We start from the raw sequence: 17,512 nt of genomic DNA on the forward strand, positions 1-17,512 counted from the left end.
TCACCAATGCTTTGGCAATCAGCTGTGTTAAATTGTGCTGTGGCTTGACTTATTTGGCGTGGTTACAAGTTTTTAAATGTGAGTGTAACTTAAGAGGATCTTCTTATGTGTGATTAAAAGTTTTTTTACGGTATCACGCTATGGGAGCATTTCCTTTTTTCTATTTCAAGAGAGCATTGTCTATGAAAGTGTCAATTGGGTCAGCTTTTCTCCCGCTGAAGTGAAGGATTGTATGCCTGTCATCCAGATCCCTGCAAAAAGGGTTTGGAAAGCACTTTTCTGCCAAACACGTTGAGTGTGAGGCTGATTTAGCCGGTGAGTTCATTCACATAAGGGGGAGAGGAATCACATTTCACAGCGGTGTGGTGAAGGAAAGGAGGTTTGAGAAAGAAAAAAACACTGATCAATATTGCTTGTTAAAGTGAAATATGTTTTGGAGACTCACGGACTTTTGCAACATTGTATGAACACTGCATATGCTCTGCAACACTCCCTGAGGAGTGTTTAACCACTTCTCACCCGGCCAATGCACATATACGGCCGGGTGGGAGCCGTCTACTTCTGATAGGACGTTCAGGAACGTCCTTCAGAAGGAGCGGGATCGCGCGCGCATGCCCGCGCATCGGTGCGATCCCGATGTGCTCGTGTCACCCGGACAAGGCGCATCTCAGATCGGCAGGAGGGCTCTGTGATTGGCCCTCCTGATCACATGACGGCCGTGTCCAATCACGGCCGTCATGTGATGTAAACAAACAGCCGGTTGCTAGGCAATCGGCTCCTCCTCTGCTCACACAGAAGTCATCGCTGAGGAGAGGAGAGCAGATCGCTGCAGCCCGCTGATGATCAGTGAGTATGAGCTGTTTTTTACAGCTTTTTACTCACTGATCATCGGTCTAGTGTAAACACACAACACACCACACAGTACAAACACAGTCCCCACATATGTCCCCAAAACACACATGTCCCCAAAACATACATGTCCCCAATAATAAAAACACATGTCCCTAATAATAAAAACATGTCCCCCACATATGTCCCACTAAAATCACATGTCCCAATGATCACCTGCACACATATGTACATGATCATTTGCGTACATATGTCCGTGATCACACAAACCAATTATTATACACTTAACGGAATTTTTTTTTACCAAAAACATGTAGCAGAATACATTTTGGCTTAAATTTATGACAAAATTAGATTTTATTGGATTTCTTTTAAAATAGAAAAAAGAAAATATTGTTTTTTTTCCAAATTTTCGCTTTTTTTGCGCTTATATCGCAAAAAATAAAAAACGGAGTCGTGAATAAATAACACCAAAATAAAGCTCTATTTGTGCGAACAAAATTATAAAAATTTCATTTGGGTACAGTGTTGCATGACCGCGCAATTGTCACTGAAAGCGCTAGAGCGATGAAAGCTGAAAATTGGGCTGGGAAGGAAGGGGGCGAAAGTGCCCGGTATTGTAGTGGTTAAATGTATAGTGTGAACTATCACTTATTCACTGGGTCATTTATTTTTATTTAATGTTTATTTACTATTAATATTTTTATTTATTTTTTATTTATGTATACAATTGTTTTGAGCTATATTTGATGCACTTTGTAGTATAATATTTAGTGGTGTAATAGTCACTTGGTTTAGCGCCACGTGTTTCAATTATTTATAATAGGAACAAATACACAGAAATAGAGGGATATTAAGTAACTAAGGCTTATGGAGATTTACTGTGAAATTAGTTAGCGCACCAAACTGCTCAAATTCGCTCAAAATGGCTGGAAGGCTTATTTCAAGAGTTGAGATATAAAGCAGTAAATCATCTACATATTGTGCAAGCTTATATTCTCGGGATCTGAGTTGAAAGTCCTTTGGTATCAGGATTATGCCTAAGAGCAATGGCTGGATGTTCCATTGTCAATACATACAATACAGAGATTAAGTTCACCCCTGGTGGGTGCCATTTGCAATGGGGAGACTGGTGGATAATGCACCATTAGGCCGCGTACACACGAGAGGATTGTCCGTCCAACTTAGTCCGCTGAACCGTGTTTCAGCGGACAGTCCGCTCGTGTGTGGGCTTCAGCGGACTTTTTCAGCAGACAGTCTGACGGACTAAGTCTTTCGGAATTTCCATAATTTTGTCCGTCCAAACTTGGTTTCAGCGGACAGTCCGCTCATGAGTAGGCAAGTTGGACGGACTAAGTATGGCGCATGCTCAGAAAGGATTTACACGGCGAAAGGTTGCATTGCAGTGTATTGGACGTCGTATTTCTAGTCCCGTCGTACGTGCTGTATACGTCATCGCGCAAGCTTTCAGCGGACGGTTCGTTCATCGTGTGTGGTCAAGTCCGTTCATTCAAAAGTACGATGGACTGTCTGTCAGACTGTCTGTCAAACTTAGTTGGGCGGACAATCCGCCCATGTGTACGCGGCCTTAGCGTTCGATGAGGTGTATAGGTGAGGTCAAGCAACTTTAGTTGAGGTAATTTGTGTGTAAGTCTTAAGAGACCTTTAGATTTCATAGTAGTCCTGCCTGTTGATTTGTCAATAGTCACATCTAAAGGAATATTTAGGTCCACAGGGATATGACCTTCCACAAAGAATTCCAATTCAGTAAGATAATGTATGCCAGGAGAGACCTGCAATGTATTGGGGAGGTATACAGTATCTCACAAAAGTGAGTACACCCCTCACATTTTTGTAAATATTTTCTTGTATCTTTTCATGTGACAACACTGAAGAAATGACACTTGTCTACAATGTAAAGTAGTGAGTGTACAGCTTGTATAACGGTGTAAATTTGCTGTCCCCTCAAAATAACTCAACACACAGCCATTAATGTCTAAAAGTGAGTACACCTCTAAGTGAAAATGTCCAAATTGGGCCAAAACTTTTGTAAGATACTGTATACCAGACCATCATCTAGGATGAGTACCTGGTATAGATAATTGAAATCCTCTGGCACTTTGTGCACTTTGAGAACGAATTGGACGGTAGCTGTAATTTTGTCAGACACTCAAACTCACTTTAGTGTGGTTGTAAACTCTTCCATATATCCAGTGAAGTGACTAGCCTAAGGTGATACACAGAAATGAAGCAAATCCTCCTGCATAAGTTGTACCTCTGTATTTGCAGTCTTCTCTTCTCTATATCCAAAGTGCTGACTTTATAAAGCTTGTCTGAGGGTTCAGAAAAAAATAGACAGACAGCTGAAATTACACAGTGAAGAGCTCAGTAGGAGGAGTTCTGAGAGTTGATTAGAGGGAACTGACACCCCCCCCCCAACTGAGCTCACAGGAACCAATCTGAGTTTGTCAATCTGCTGGAGGTCCCTCGCCTGTCACCATTTTTCCCTTTGGTGTCACAAAAACTTGAGTGATTCATGCTGATAGCAGAGGAATCTAGCAGCAGACAAAAATGGCACTTAGTGCCCTTAATTGAGACACGCTATAGAGGGATATGCTTTGTTCATATATTTAATTTCTGAGGTTTACAGCCACTTTAACACAGGCAAGGTCAGGGGTTTTGCATTGTTAATGTTTTACGTTAAGTATTACTAAAATCGCTTCTCCCACCAAATGGAATTGATTTTTCTTTTTACTACTATTACAGTTACTACTGTAACTGGGACACAAAGTAAAGTGGAATGTTCTCATTGAGGGCAGCAAAAAAAAGCATGAGAAAAAATGTATTCTTCTCTCGTGTATCAAAAAACTAATTTTGTTTTTTAACAAATTTTCACAAATTCATTAGTTTGGGAATTTCCAAATTAACAAAAACCCGTTTAACAAATTTTTCAGAATATTCGAAAATTTGGAAATTCAAATATTCGAAAATTCTGAAAATTTAATATTCGAAAATTTGGAAATACATGATTCTAAAATCCAAAATTTTTGACATTCGGAAATTAAAAAATAGGAAACTTCAAAAATCTGAAAATAAGAACGAAAATTCAAAAGGACACAAATCTAAAAATAAGAACGAACATTCAAAAATTTAAAAACCCGAAAATTTGAAGATCTGAAATAATAATAATAACTAATAATAACCTAACTATTACTAACTATTAAATTATAGGTATTAGAATTTCCTTTCAAATCTGGTTGTTAGAGAACTTAACAAATACAAATTTATCCAAAGTTACAAATTATTTGAAATAACGAAAAGCTAAACGAATGGAATGTACTTAATTAATAATAATAAATAACAATAGTAATAATAATAAATAATTTTTATTATTATGATTATCAATTCCGTGCCATTTGTTTATGGGGCATTCGTTATTTTGGATAATTCGTAACTTTGGATAAATTTGTATTTGTTATGTTGACTAACAGCCAAATTTGAAAGGAAATTCCAATACCTGTAATTTAATAGTTAGTTATTATCAGTTAATAAGTTATTATTTAGAATTTTTGGATTTTTGTTCTTTCGAATTTTCAAATTTTCTTTCTTATTTTCGGATTTTCGAATTTTTGGATTTTCAAATTTCTGAATTTTCAAATTTCTGAATTTACGAATTTCTGAATTTAAGAATTTTGGAATTTCTAAATGTTGACCACAAAAACCAAATGAAATTAAAACAAACAAATTTTTCGGCAGTGCACATGTCTAAGAACTATTACTAAAATGAATATGTCTTTTATATGTTGATATAATATTCAATATTATATCATGTCATGTTATGTACTGTATATGAAACAATTGCAACAACTTGTGTCTAGATATACGTATCAATGCAGCCTACTGCCTTGTACACAACATTTTGTACTTTTTGCTATAATAAATATCCCAATTTAAAAAAAAAATATATATTTTCTCAGTTTAGGCCAATATGTATTCTTCTACATATTTTTGGAAATAAAAATCACAATAAAAGTCTACAAAATAGGGGATAGATTAATAACATTTTTATTATTTTTTACATTTTTTTTTACAAGTAATGGTGGCAATCTGCGATTTTTATCGTGACTGCGACATTATGGCGGACACATCGGACAATTTTGACACATTTTTGGGACCATTGGCAATAATACAGCGATCATTGCTAGAAAAATGCATTGATTATTGTAAAAATGTCACTGGCAGTGAATGGGGTTTACACTGGGGGGCGACCAAGGGGTCAATTGTGTTCCCCAGTGTGTGTTCTAACTGAGGGGGGGAGGGGACTGACTACTGAATACTTTGTATGAACAGACGATCTGTCACTTCTCTCCTCACACAGAGATCCTGGTTCTCGCCATGTTACAAGCAATCGTGGGAGCCTGTCGGTCATCGAGACCGCCGGCCACTCGCGTCAGCTCTGTGAATGAGCTGCACACATGCCTCTGCTGGCGTACGCGTGCCCCTAGTGGCCACCAGAGGGAGCGACGTAACATAACGGCGATTCACCTTCCTGTGCCATTCTGCCGCAGTACAACTGCGGCGGCTGGTCGGGGATAGGTTAAAGATTTATTTTTTACATCTCAGGCATATGCATTCTATTCATTAGCTTACGCTGACGACACGCAACTTTATTTCCGGATCAATGGAAAAAAAGATCACCAACAACAACTTGAAAACTGCCTCAAATCAATAGAGGACTGGATGACCACTAACTCCCTCCAGCTGAACGAATCAAAGACAGAGCTTCTTATCTTACACCCAAATCATAAGCCCGCAACCAAAACTTCCTGGTCTCTACCAACCGTCTTCGGGCAGACTATCTCCCCAAAGACCAAAGCGAAGAGTCTCGGGGTTATTTTAGACGCACAAATGTCAATGGATGCGCAAATAGGATCTGTAGTCAGTGGATCTCACCATCTGCTACGCATGCTTCGCAGACTCATCCCTTTTATCCCAAAGAATGACAAAGCAGTGGTAGTTGGAACAATCATTAATTCACGACTGGACTACGCAAACTCGCTTTACATAGGATTACCACAATATCAACTTGCGCGATTACAACTGATCCAAAACACGGCGGCAAGCCTGATAACAGGAAAAAAACCCTGGGAATCCATCTCTCCTTCACTGAGGAGCTTACATTGGCTAACCGTAAAAAATCGGATCACGTTCAAGACCCTTTGCCTCACCCACAAATGCGTGCATAGAGAAGCTCCGCAATACCTTATGGAGAAAATAAATCATTACACACCAAACCGCAGTCTCCGATCAGCCAACAAAAACCTCCTCCTCGTGCCCAAAGCCCGGTATAAATCCAAGGGGGATCGGAGATTCGCTGTCCAAGGGCCTCGGCTATGGAATGCTCTACCAATCAACATCCGCCTGGAAGAAAATCACCTGGCTTTTAGGAAAAAACTCAAGACCTTCCTCTTTTAGCAGATGATCAAAGCTCGCCACAGCGCCTAGAGGCGATTCAGTTCGCATTGTGCGCTATACAAGTATTTCATTCATTCATAGAGTGTGGAGCAAATATTTTACAAGCTGTAAATTTTGCTATATGATTAATTTTGCATGCTGCATAATGCACTTTATGAACAGTAGAATCTGTATTTATTTAGTGTTATAGGTGAATAAAGCCCTCTAGAAAGTACATCCCATTATTTTTTTTTTGTTAGCAGATAAGGTGAAAGGTTAAATATTCAGTCTTGAGTAAGGGAAATTGAAAAAAAAAACTGAATTTTTGCTGGAATAGGATTGGATATTCAAAGTAAATGAAACCGAAATGTGAACAGTCCTTACGCCTTTGGTAAAGATACCTTGCTCACTCTGTATAAACTCTTATATATTTTTGATATCCAAGAATGAGGGTTAAGCTTAGATGGAGAGATGGAGAAGATACCCCGAAAAACATTGTGAAATGCTGTTCTGAAATCCTGGTTCCTCAGACTATAGATCAGAGGATTGAAAAGAGGAATGAGCGTGGCATAAAAGACGGGCGCCACTTTGGCACCAGGGAAATGATAACCGGAACTAGGATGAAAATAGTTAAACATAGTGGAACAATAAAATACGAAGACTGCTGTCAGGTGAGGGGCACATGTAGAGAAAACTTTACTTCTGTTACCTTTAACTTGTAATTTCAGGACGGTTTTGAATATATAGACATAGGGCAAGAAGGTCATTATCAGAGAACCAACTGCAATGAACCCACCCAAGAGAAAGAGGAACAGAATGTTGATGAAGATGTCACTGCAGGAGATCTGAAAAAATTGGGGCAGATCACAGAAGAAATTTTCTAAAATATCTGATCCACAAAATGTTAAATTTAGGACAGAAAGTGTATGAACAAAAGAATTGGTAAAACCAAGACACCACACAATGGACATCATCTGTACACACACTTTCCAACACATGAGTTGCACATAATGTAATGGCTGACAAATGGCGGTGTATCGATCATAGGACATGGCAGCCAAGAGAATAGCTTCAGAAGTACCAAAAAACATAAAGAAGAAGACTTGGGTTATACAAGCTGCTGTGCTAATCTCTCTTCTCTTGGTGTGAAGGTCAAATAACATTCGCGGGATGGTTACTGAAGAACAACAGAGGTCCAAACTGGCCAGGTTCCCAAGGAAGAAATACATAGGAACGTGGAGGTGAGAGTCGCTGACTATGAGGATGATGATCAGCAAATTCCAGAAGAACGTCAGAAGGTAGATGAGAAGGAAGAAGAGAAAAAGAGGAAGCTGAAGATCTGGAAGGTCCGACAATCCGGAGAGAAAAAAATTTGTCAGAATTGTCTGATTCCTCATTACAGTTTTTTTTTTTTTTTTTATAATATTTTATATCATATGATAAATGAAGAACGAAACTCAAAGCAAAAGTCAGCCATGCAGGCCATTTGAGGACATGATTAAAGATAATTTGTATTATTTGAATTGATGTCCTTATTCCTTAACAACATTCCAGATGTAGACTCATGATTGGACTGCAAAATACATGAGACAGTTTCTGGTTTATAACTGTAAGTAATGTAAAATGTAAAATTCTTTATAAATTGCTATTAATGACAACTATTCATTCTGGGGATTGGTATATTTTCTCTTGACTTATCACAGAGCTCAAGTGGTTGCCAGAAAATAACACTCTAATACAGGAAATTGAGATACAGGCCCTAAATCATTACTTTACAATATCATTTAATTTACCTATTTCCCTAAATGTGACTTCCACCACAAAGATGAAATATACACACAAACTCTTTCAGCAATAATTAACTAATCATTTGTACAATTAATTGAATAAATAGCATATATTGAATTGGTAATTTTCTTTAACTGTTTCAATATGTGGTAAACTATTATAACTTATTTTATGCAATAGTCAATCCTAGAAACATCTCAATACGCTACAAAGTAATTTGATAGATTATTCATTTATGATTCTGTAATGTATGTGATTAAGAGTATCATGTATATATATCTATATCTATATATATATATATATATATATATATATATATATATATATATATATATATATATATGTACATGTTTTATATATCTATCATATTTATAAGCCTTAAAACCCTATTCAGCAGTTATCAAAGCTTACCCCTCACTTACTGTGGAATTGGACTGCAAGAGTTAACACAGAAGTTCGCACCTGCTCTGAGAATACACTGAAAAAAAATAACGAGATAACACCAATGGTCTAAAAGAAGCAAGGACATTGCAAGAACATAGCTACTTCCTCATATGAAAATCCCAGCTAAAAGCCAATACTATGTCACATACTTTGACATGATATATTTTTATATTTGTGGCTGTTTTGTGGTTTGCATGCGGCAGCCTTATCTCATGTGTCTTAGTCTTAGCGAAATGCTATATGAGTCTTACAAAGCGGAAATATTAAAACAGAAAGTTTTTATTCTTAACTGAGTGTCAGCGTAATCACTTCAGAGCGTGCACGCTTTATATTCAATAATTTGGTCAGGATCAGATATAAAAATACCAGACCTTGTTTCTGGTTCTGATCCAATACAATTCCATCACCCAAAAACACAAATAAGGCAATAAAGGTTGTGTAAAGATTTAAAGTGACATAATATTTATTAAAAGTATACAAACATATAAAACCCACAGAACATCCGCGCTACCCTTAAAGAAAAATGTATCAATAGCAGTCAGCAAATGATTTGTTGATCACGAATACACAAAATATGAAAAAGCCTTAAAATGCAGCGCTATACAGACATACCCCACTTTTAAGTACACAATGGGGTTTATTTACTAAAGCTGGAAAGTACAAAATCAAGCTCACATCTGCATAGAAACCAATGAGCTTCTAACCTCGGCTTGTTCAATTAAGCTTTGGAAATAAAACCTGGAGGTTTTTCTATGCAGAAGTGAGCCTGATTTTGCACGTTACAGCTTTAGTAAATAAACCCCATTGTCTACTTAAAAGATGAGCAAGATTCAAGCCTTTGGGTTGTGCAGTACTGCATGTGGCCAGAGGTGTGGGGGTGCCGGTGACGCTCGGAGACATCCTCTGAGCTTCACCGAGTGTCTTTGATTGTCTCTGTGCATCTCTGAGTGATCTCAAGCATCTCTGAGTGGTCTACGAGCATCTCTGAGTGTTTCTGAGTGTCTCCGGCTCCCCCCGCAAACCTGGCCACATGCGGTATTGCATACACTTGCAGTGACAATGGAATGAATTATCTGAGTTTCCATTGATTCCTATAGGGAAACTCCTACGGGGAAAGTGCTTTGGATTACAAGCATTCTTCTGGAACGAATGATGTTCATAATCCAAGGTGCTACTGTATATGTAACGCACGTAAATTGACAGTACTATATAATTACCTGAAATAAATAAATAAAAATGAATTAAATAAAAGACACATTACCTGAATTTTTTGAAATGAGACAAAGGTATATCACTCTAATGATAGTTTCAAGCATTTTGAATAAAAGTAAGAATGAAAAGAAAATAAAAGCCGTGAAAATATAAAGTTAAAAAAAAAAAAAAGAAATCAAGCAAATGCCTTGAAATTGTCAATAACATTAAATATTTATATTTATATTAACATTTTTATTTTATTTTGGATTCTTTTGGGATTTTGTCTCGAATATCTCTAGAAAAGGTTTATTTTTATGATTATTTTTATGATTGGGGGTAGGGTCAGTTCAATATCAGTGAGTTAAATCTAGAGAAAAATATACAAAAAAAAAAAAAAACAAATACATATAAAACAGCATTCATGTGTCATTTTGGGTGACAATGATGTTGTATTATCCACACATCCACATATTTATAGTGCATACATCTCCCCTGACATCTTCGGAGCACACCGGAGTGTGTGTCGGCTCAGTAGTCACCTGAGATTAATCCAGAACACAGCTCCTCTGTAAAATGAATCTCTACAGAAAATAAAGCATCACCTGAATTAACTAATCCCCCACTGACACTCATGTTCTCACTATTGATAAATGAATAATTCAAAGAAAAATTAAATACATTTAAGTTGAAAATGGATACAGAGGAAAAGTGAAAACACCAAATGTTGACATGTTTCCAAAGTTTACAAAACAATTTTAGACAAAATCACCTTGCTTACCCTTATTATAAAATAAATTAAATGGACACCAGTGTAATGTCGGTGACAAATATTTACTTATATGCAGCCAACAGAAAATATGGATTGGAGAGGGTCTGCAAGAGCTAACACCTGGCTTGAGGATGATGGTCTTGAATGAAGGTTCTAAGCACAGTACGAGCAGTTCAAAGTCTTAATTAAAGCGGAGTTCCACCCTAAAGTGGAACTTACACTCATCGGATTCCTCCTCCCCCCCCTCCGGTGCCACAATTGGCACCTTCCAGGGGGGAGGGTGGTGAAGATACCTCTATAATCCAGGTATCTGCACCCACTTCCGGGCGTAGCTAGCCACAGCTAGCCGCAGATGCCCCCCCCCCCCCCGTTGTGTTCTGGGAAACACACAGTTCCCAGAACACAACGGGCACCAGTGAATTCTTGCAGCATGCTCGCGCATGTGCATTAGGGTACCAGGCAGTGAAGCCGCAACGCTTCACTTCCTGATTTCCTGACATAGGATGGCGGCGGGGGCAGCCAAGAGACGAGCGATTGCTCATCATCTGCTGCCGACATCACGGGTACCCTGGACAGGTAAGTGTCCATTTAATAAAAGTCAGCAGCTGCAGTATTTGTAGCTGCTGACTTTTAATAATTTTTTTTTTTTAAGGTGGCCCTCCTCTTTAAGGTTGGAGAATCTCAGATGATATACCTCTTGGCCCTTTCATGTCACACTAAATCCCAGAACTTTCCAGAACTCTTACCTGTAATTTTTTTATGTGCTTACAGTTTACGATTAGACAAAAAAGTGGAAACACTACATAATTTGCAGGTGTGAAAGTGACAACATGTTTTGCATTGAAAGCTGAAGGGATGTGACATTCTTTTGCTTCAGCTGTGTGATAAGACACCTAGCTAACAGGTGGGAAGCCTCTCTTTCATCATTCCCTGCTTGTGCTGCTAGTAATACGGAGCCATGCCAGAGCTTACTCTGCATCAAAGAAGGTGAATTGTTGGTAACTAAGGATGAGCCGAACACCCCCCTGTTCGGTTCGCACCAGAACCTGCGAACAGACCTAAACTTCGTGTGAACTTTAGAACCCTATTAAAGTCTATGGGACTCGAACGTTCACAATCTAAAGTGTTAATTTTAAAGGGTAATATGCAGGTTACTGTCCTAAAAAGTGTTTGAGGACCCGGGTCCTGCCCCAGGGGACATGGATCAATGCAAAAAAAAGTTTTAAAAAAGGAAGTTTTTTCAGGAGCAGTGATTTTAATAATGATTAAAGTGAAACAATAAAAGTGTAATATTCCTTTAAATTTCGTAGCTGGGGGGTATCTATAGTCTGCCTGTGAAGGGGCGCATGTTTCTGGGGCTTAGAACTGTCCCTGCACAAAGTGTCATTTGTGCAGGAAAAAAAGTCTTTTAAAATCACTTGCGGCTATTGTCGGGTCCCGTAATACAGAGAACACTCAATGAGTGTTCTCTGCATTAGCCGACAATTCATTCATTCATTGATAAAAAAAAAAAAAAAAAAAAAGCGTGGGGGTTCCCCTAAATTCAATTACCAGGCCCTTCAGGTCTGACATGGATATTAAGGGGAACCCCGTGTCAAATTTTAAAAAAAAATTGACGTGGGGGTCCCCCTAAATATCCATAACCAGACCCTTCAGGTCTGATATGGATATTAAGGGGAACCCTGCATCAAATTAAAAAAAATTGACGTGGGGGTCCCCCTAAAAATCCATATCAGACCCTTTATCCGAGCACGCAACCTGGCAGGCCGCAGGAAAAGAGGGGGGGACGAGAGAGCGGCCCCCCCTCCCTCCTGAACCGTACCAGGCCACATACCCTCAACATTGGGAGGATGCTTTGGGGGTCTGTGACCCCTCAAAGCACCTTGTCCCCATGTTGATGAAGACAAGGGCCTCATCCTCACAACCCTGGCCGTTGGTTGTGAGGGTCTGCGGGCGGGGGGCTTATCAGAATCTGGAAGCCCCCTTTAACAAGGGGACCCCCAGATCCAGCCCCCCCCCCCCTGTTTGAAATGGTAAGGGGGTACAAAAGTATCCCTACCATTTCACAAAGAAAGTGTCAAAATGGTTAAATAAGACAAACACACTTTTGAAAAATTCCTTTATTAAAAATAAAAAAAATAAAAAAAAGATTCCAGGAGTGCTAATCCACTCTTGCTATCCAGCGACGGGTCTCCGGGGTCCAGCGATGGATGATCATATCCAGCGACGGGGGATCTCTCAGTCCAGCGCTGTCCATACATTCGTCTTCTGTCTCCACTCCGGAGACACTGCAGAGAGCCCAGCGCTGACGTTTCTTATATTAGGAGGGCGGGGCCACCCGTCACCTGACCCCGCCCCTCTGACGCTGGAGAGGGAAGCCAGGGGTTCCCCAGTGACGTGTGGGTGACCCCGCCCCCTCTGATGTAACGCAGGTTTCCGTTACATCAGAGGGGGCGGGGTCACCCATACGTCACTGGGGAACCCCTGGCTCCCTTCACCAGCGTCAGAGGGGGCGGGGTCAGGTGACGGGTGGCCCCGCCCTCCTAATCTAAGAAACGTCAGCGCTGGGCTTTCTGCAGTGTCTCCGCAGTGGAGACAGAAGAAGGATGTATGGACAGCGCTGGACTGAGAGATCCCCCGTCGCTGGATATGATCATCCATCGCTGGACCCCGGAGACCCGTCGCTGGATAGCAAGAGTGGATTAGCACCGCTGGAATCTTTTTTTTATTTTTTTTATTTTTAATAAAGGAATTTTTCAAAAGTGGGTTTGTCTTATTTAACCATTTTGACACTTTCTTTGTGAAATGGTAGGGGTACTTTTGTACCCCCTTACCATTTCAAACAGGGGGGGGCCGGGATCTGGGGGTCCCCTTGTTAAAGGGGGCTTCCAGATTCTGATAAGCCCCCCGCCCGCAGACCCTCACAACCAACGGCCAGGGTTGTGAGGATGAGGCCCTTGTCTTCATCAACATGGGGACAAGGTGCTTTGAGGGGTCACAGACCCCCAAAGCATCCTCCCAATGTTGAGGGTATGTGGCCTGGTACGGTTCAGGAGGGAGGGGGGGCCGCTCTCTCGTCCCCCCTCTTTTCCTGCGGCCTGCCAGGTTGCGTGCTCGGATAAAGGGTCTGATATGGATTTTTAGGGGGACCCCACGTCAATTATTTTTTTATTTGATGTGGGGTTCCCCTTAATATCCATATCAGACCTGAAGGGTCTGGTTATGGATATTTAGGGGGACCCCCACATCAATTTTTTTTTTAATTTGACACGGGGTTCCCCTTAATATCCATGTCAGACCTGAAGGGCCTGGTAATTGAATTTAGGGGAACCCCCACGCTTTTTTTTTTTTATCAATGAATGAATGAATTGTCGGCTAATGCAGAGAACACTCATTGAGTGTTCTCTGTATTACGGGACCCGACAATTTAGCCGCAAGTGATTTTAAAAGACTTTTTTTCCTGCACAAATGACACTTTGTGCAGGGACAGTTCTAAGCACGGGAAACATGCGCCCCTTCACAGGCATACTATAGATACCCCCCAGCTACGAAATTTAAAGGAATATTACACTTTTATTGTTTAACTTTAATCATTATTAAAATCACTGCTCCTGAAAAAACGGCCGTTTTTAAAACTTTTTTTTGCATTGATCCATGTCCCCTGGGGCAGGACCCGGGTCCCCAAACACTTTTTAGGACAGTAACCTGCATATTACCCTTTAAAATTAGCACTTTAGATTTCTCCCATAGACTTGTATAGGATGTTCCGGCTTTTCGAATTTGCTGCGAACAGCCCAAATTGTTCACTGTTCGCTGAACAGGCGAACAGGCAATGTTCGAGTAGAACATGAGTTCGACTCGAACTTGAAGCTCATCCCTATTGGTAACCACTTAGCCGGTGCCTCTGTGACTGAAGTGGCCAATTTATTTGCGGTGTCGTGAGGTACCGTATCATGTGGCCCAGAATAAGAAAACAACTGCTGCAAAAGTGACTGCAGAGCTCAATCTTGGTCCCATCAAAACTGAGATTGAGCCCTTTGGGTAGGGTAGGGTTTGAGCACGTAGAAGTTGCCCTGTGGCACCACAGGCTGATGGCAATACCAACAGACCTAAATGAGGTGACTGAACTAACAAAAAAGTATTTACCGAAAAGGTAGAGATTGAGTCCTTTTTTGTTTTGTATTTTTTTCTTTTGTTAAGGGAAGGAGGAGAAAGAGAAGAAGTGAGAGGAGACTGGTATGTTGGTGCTTGGCAGAACCCATAATCTATCCACGTATTTTTGAAAAATTTGCTGTGTTTATATCTGCTAATAATGATTTTTATAGTGCAGCTTTTGATACAGTGGACCACAATACTCTACTCATCTGCCTCACAGAAATAGCAGGAGTCACAGGCTCAGATCTTCAATGGTTCACATCCTTCCTAGGAAATCGGTCACAGACAGTGAAACTAGGATAATTCACCTCTGAAACCAAGGCAGTCTCCTGCTGAGTCCCCCAAGGATCACCCTTGTCGCCAGTGCTCTTCAGCATATACATCCGCCCACTCCTCAATATCATCAGATCATCAGACCTCTGCTTCCATTCATACGCTGACGACACGCAACTTTACTTTCGTATCACTGAACAAAAAGACCATCATCAGCAATTAGAAATTTGCCTCGCTTTGATAGAAGACTGGATGACCACTAACTCCCTCAAACTCAATGAATCAAAAACAGAGCTTCTCATCCTACACGCAAACCATAAGTCCCGAACCAAGATCCCCTGGACACCACCCACCATTTTTGGGCAGACCATCATCCCAAAGACCAAGGCAAAGAGTCTCGGGGTCATCTTTGCCTCGCAAATGTCAATGGATGCCCAAATAGGAGCAGTAGTCAGTGGCTCTCACCAGCTGCTCCGCCTGCTACGCAGACTAATCTCGTTCATCCCACAGAAGGACAAAGCAGTGGTAGTTGGAACAGTCATTAATTCGTGACTTGATTACGCAAACTCCCTTTATTTAGGATTACCCCAATATCCATTTGCGCGCTTACAACTTATCCAAAACACGGCAGCAAGGCTGATAACAGGGAAACAACCGTGGGAATCAATTTCCCCTACCCTGAGGAGCCTACACTGGCTAACCGTAAAGAATCGAATCACATTCAAGACCCTCTGCCTCACCCACAAATGCATGCATGGAGCCGCTCCTCAATACCTATTCGAGAAAATAAAACAATACACGCCCAACCGCAGTCTTTGATCCTCTAATGAAAACCTCCTCCTCATTCCCAAATCTCGGTACAAATCAAAGGGGGGACGGAGATTCGCTGTCCAAGGACCGCGGCTATGGACCACTCTACCTACCAACATCCGCTTGGAAGAAAACCTCCAGGTCTTCAGGAAAAAACTCAAGACCTTCCTCTTCTAGAAGCTGGACAACAAAGCTCTGTACAGCACCTTGATGAGATTCAGTTCGCTTTGTGTGCTATAAAAATTATTCATTCATTCATTCAATGTGTTTTTAGCAAAAATATTGCTTTAGTAAACATTTGTGCAAATATCATGGAGTCTTAAAAATCAGTAGCACCTTCTTTTTATTCTACTGGTCCTATTCTTTCAGAAAACATATGTTTTTTTTTTTTTTTTGGGGGGGGGGGGGGGGTCTTTAACAAATTCTGAATACTGTAAGGGAAAAATGAAAATCTTCAGATTTTTTGAGAAATTTGTATATTTACATTTTTGTGTACACTCAATTTTAACCATTTTGCAAAAAGGTACAATGTAAAAATTACAAATACTTGTTATGCATTAACCCCATACAGGTTAAGCTTTTTATATTTAGTTGGAATTTAGCAGAAATTTTGTACATATAGCTGCATTTTTATCTTAATAATGGTTTTAGTGTATTTTTTAATTTTTTCTTTATATTGTGAATATATTGGTTTGATAAACATTTGTACAAATACTACAGGGTCTAAAATCAGTAGCACCTTATTTTTATTCTAGAGGTCATATGCTTTCAGAAAATATTTGGTTTTGTTAGTCTTTCACAAATTCTGAAAGCTGTAAGGGAAAAATTTAAACCTTCAGACTTTTTGAGAAATTTGGATTTTTACATTCTTGCATTCATTTTTTTTACCATTTCGCAAAAGAGCACAATTTAAAAGTTGCAAATATTTGTTTTTTTATTAACTCAGTACAGGTTAATATTTTATATTTAGTAGGAATTTTATAAAGTTTGCTGTGTATTTATCTGCTAATTGTTATTTTAGTGGATTTTTAGCAAAAATATTGTTTTGATAAACATTTGCACAAATATCGTGTGGCCTTAGAGCACCTTATTTTTATTCTACTGATCAGTTGCTTTCAGAAAATTTATAGTTTGGGGGTTATTTTAAAAACATTGAAAGCTATAAGTGAAAAATGAAAAAGCAATGGAAAAATTGCAAAAAATGGTCTGGCCACCTGAGTAAACAAAATAGAGCAAAAGGGGCCTGGCAGCAAAAGGGTTCACATAGTAGGTGAGGTTGAAAAAAGACACAAGTCCATCAAGTCCAACCTATGTGTGTGATTATATGTCAGTATTACATTGTATATCCCTGTATGTTACAGTCGTTCGGGTGCTTATCTAATAGTTTCTTGAAAAAACTACCCCCCACCGCTGAGACCACCACCTGTGGAAGGAAATTCCACATCCTTGCCGCTCTTACAGTAAAGAACCCTCTACGTAGTTTAAGGTTAAACCTCTTTTCTTCAAATTTTAATGAGTGGCCACGAGTCTTGTTAAACTCCCTTTTGTGAAAAAGTTTTATCCCTATTGTGGGGTCACCACTACGGGATTTGTATGTTGAAATCATATCCCCTCTCAAGCGTCTCTTCTCCAGAGAGAATAAGTTCAGTGCTTACAACCTTTCCTCTTAACTAATATCCTCCAGACCCTTTATTAGCTTTGTTGCCCTTCTTTGTACTCGCTCCATTTCCAGTACATCCTTCCTGAGGTCTGGTGCCTAGAACTGGACTGCATACT

The 17,512-nt window shown here is 39.8% G+C and overlaps 1 protein-coding gene across 1 annotated transcript; it reads right to left on the reverse strand.

The window, feature by feature from the left end:
- Positions 1–4,954: 4,954 nt before the first annotated feature.
- LOC143923358 (olfactory receptor 8G17-like) lies at positions 4,955–10,043 on the reverse strand. Its single transcript, XM_077446977.1, has 2 exons — positions 9,797–10,043; positions 4,955–7,876 (listed from the first exon to the last, which is right to left on the reverse strand). Exon 2 carries the CDS (start codon positions 7,698–7,700, stop codon positions 6,684–6,686), a length of 1,017 nt encoding a protein of 338 aa, XP_077303103.1. The 5' UTR covers positions 7,701–7,876; positions 9,797–10,043; the 3' UTR covers positions 4,955–6,683.
- Positions 10,044–17,512: the final 7,469 nt, after the last annotated feature.

Source organism: Lithobates pipiens, unplaced genomic scaffold, assembly GCF_037356315.1.
Source record: "Lithobates pipiens isolate NorthernLeopardFrog02 unplaced genomic scaffold, aLitPip1_a1.2 Scaffold_22, whole genome shotgun sequence".
NCBI lineage: Eukaryota > Metazoa > Chordata > Amphibia > Anura > Ranidae > Lithobates > Lithobates pipiens.

Coding starts and splice junctions, on each gene's coding strand:
- LOC143923358 (XM_077446977.1), bottom strand. CDS start 7,700: ATGAGGAATCAGACAATTCTGACAAATTTTTTTCTCTCCGGATTGTCG.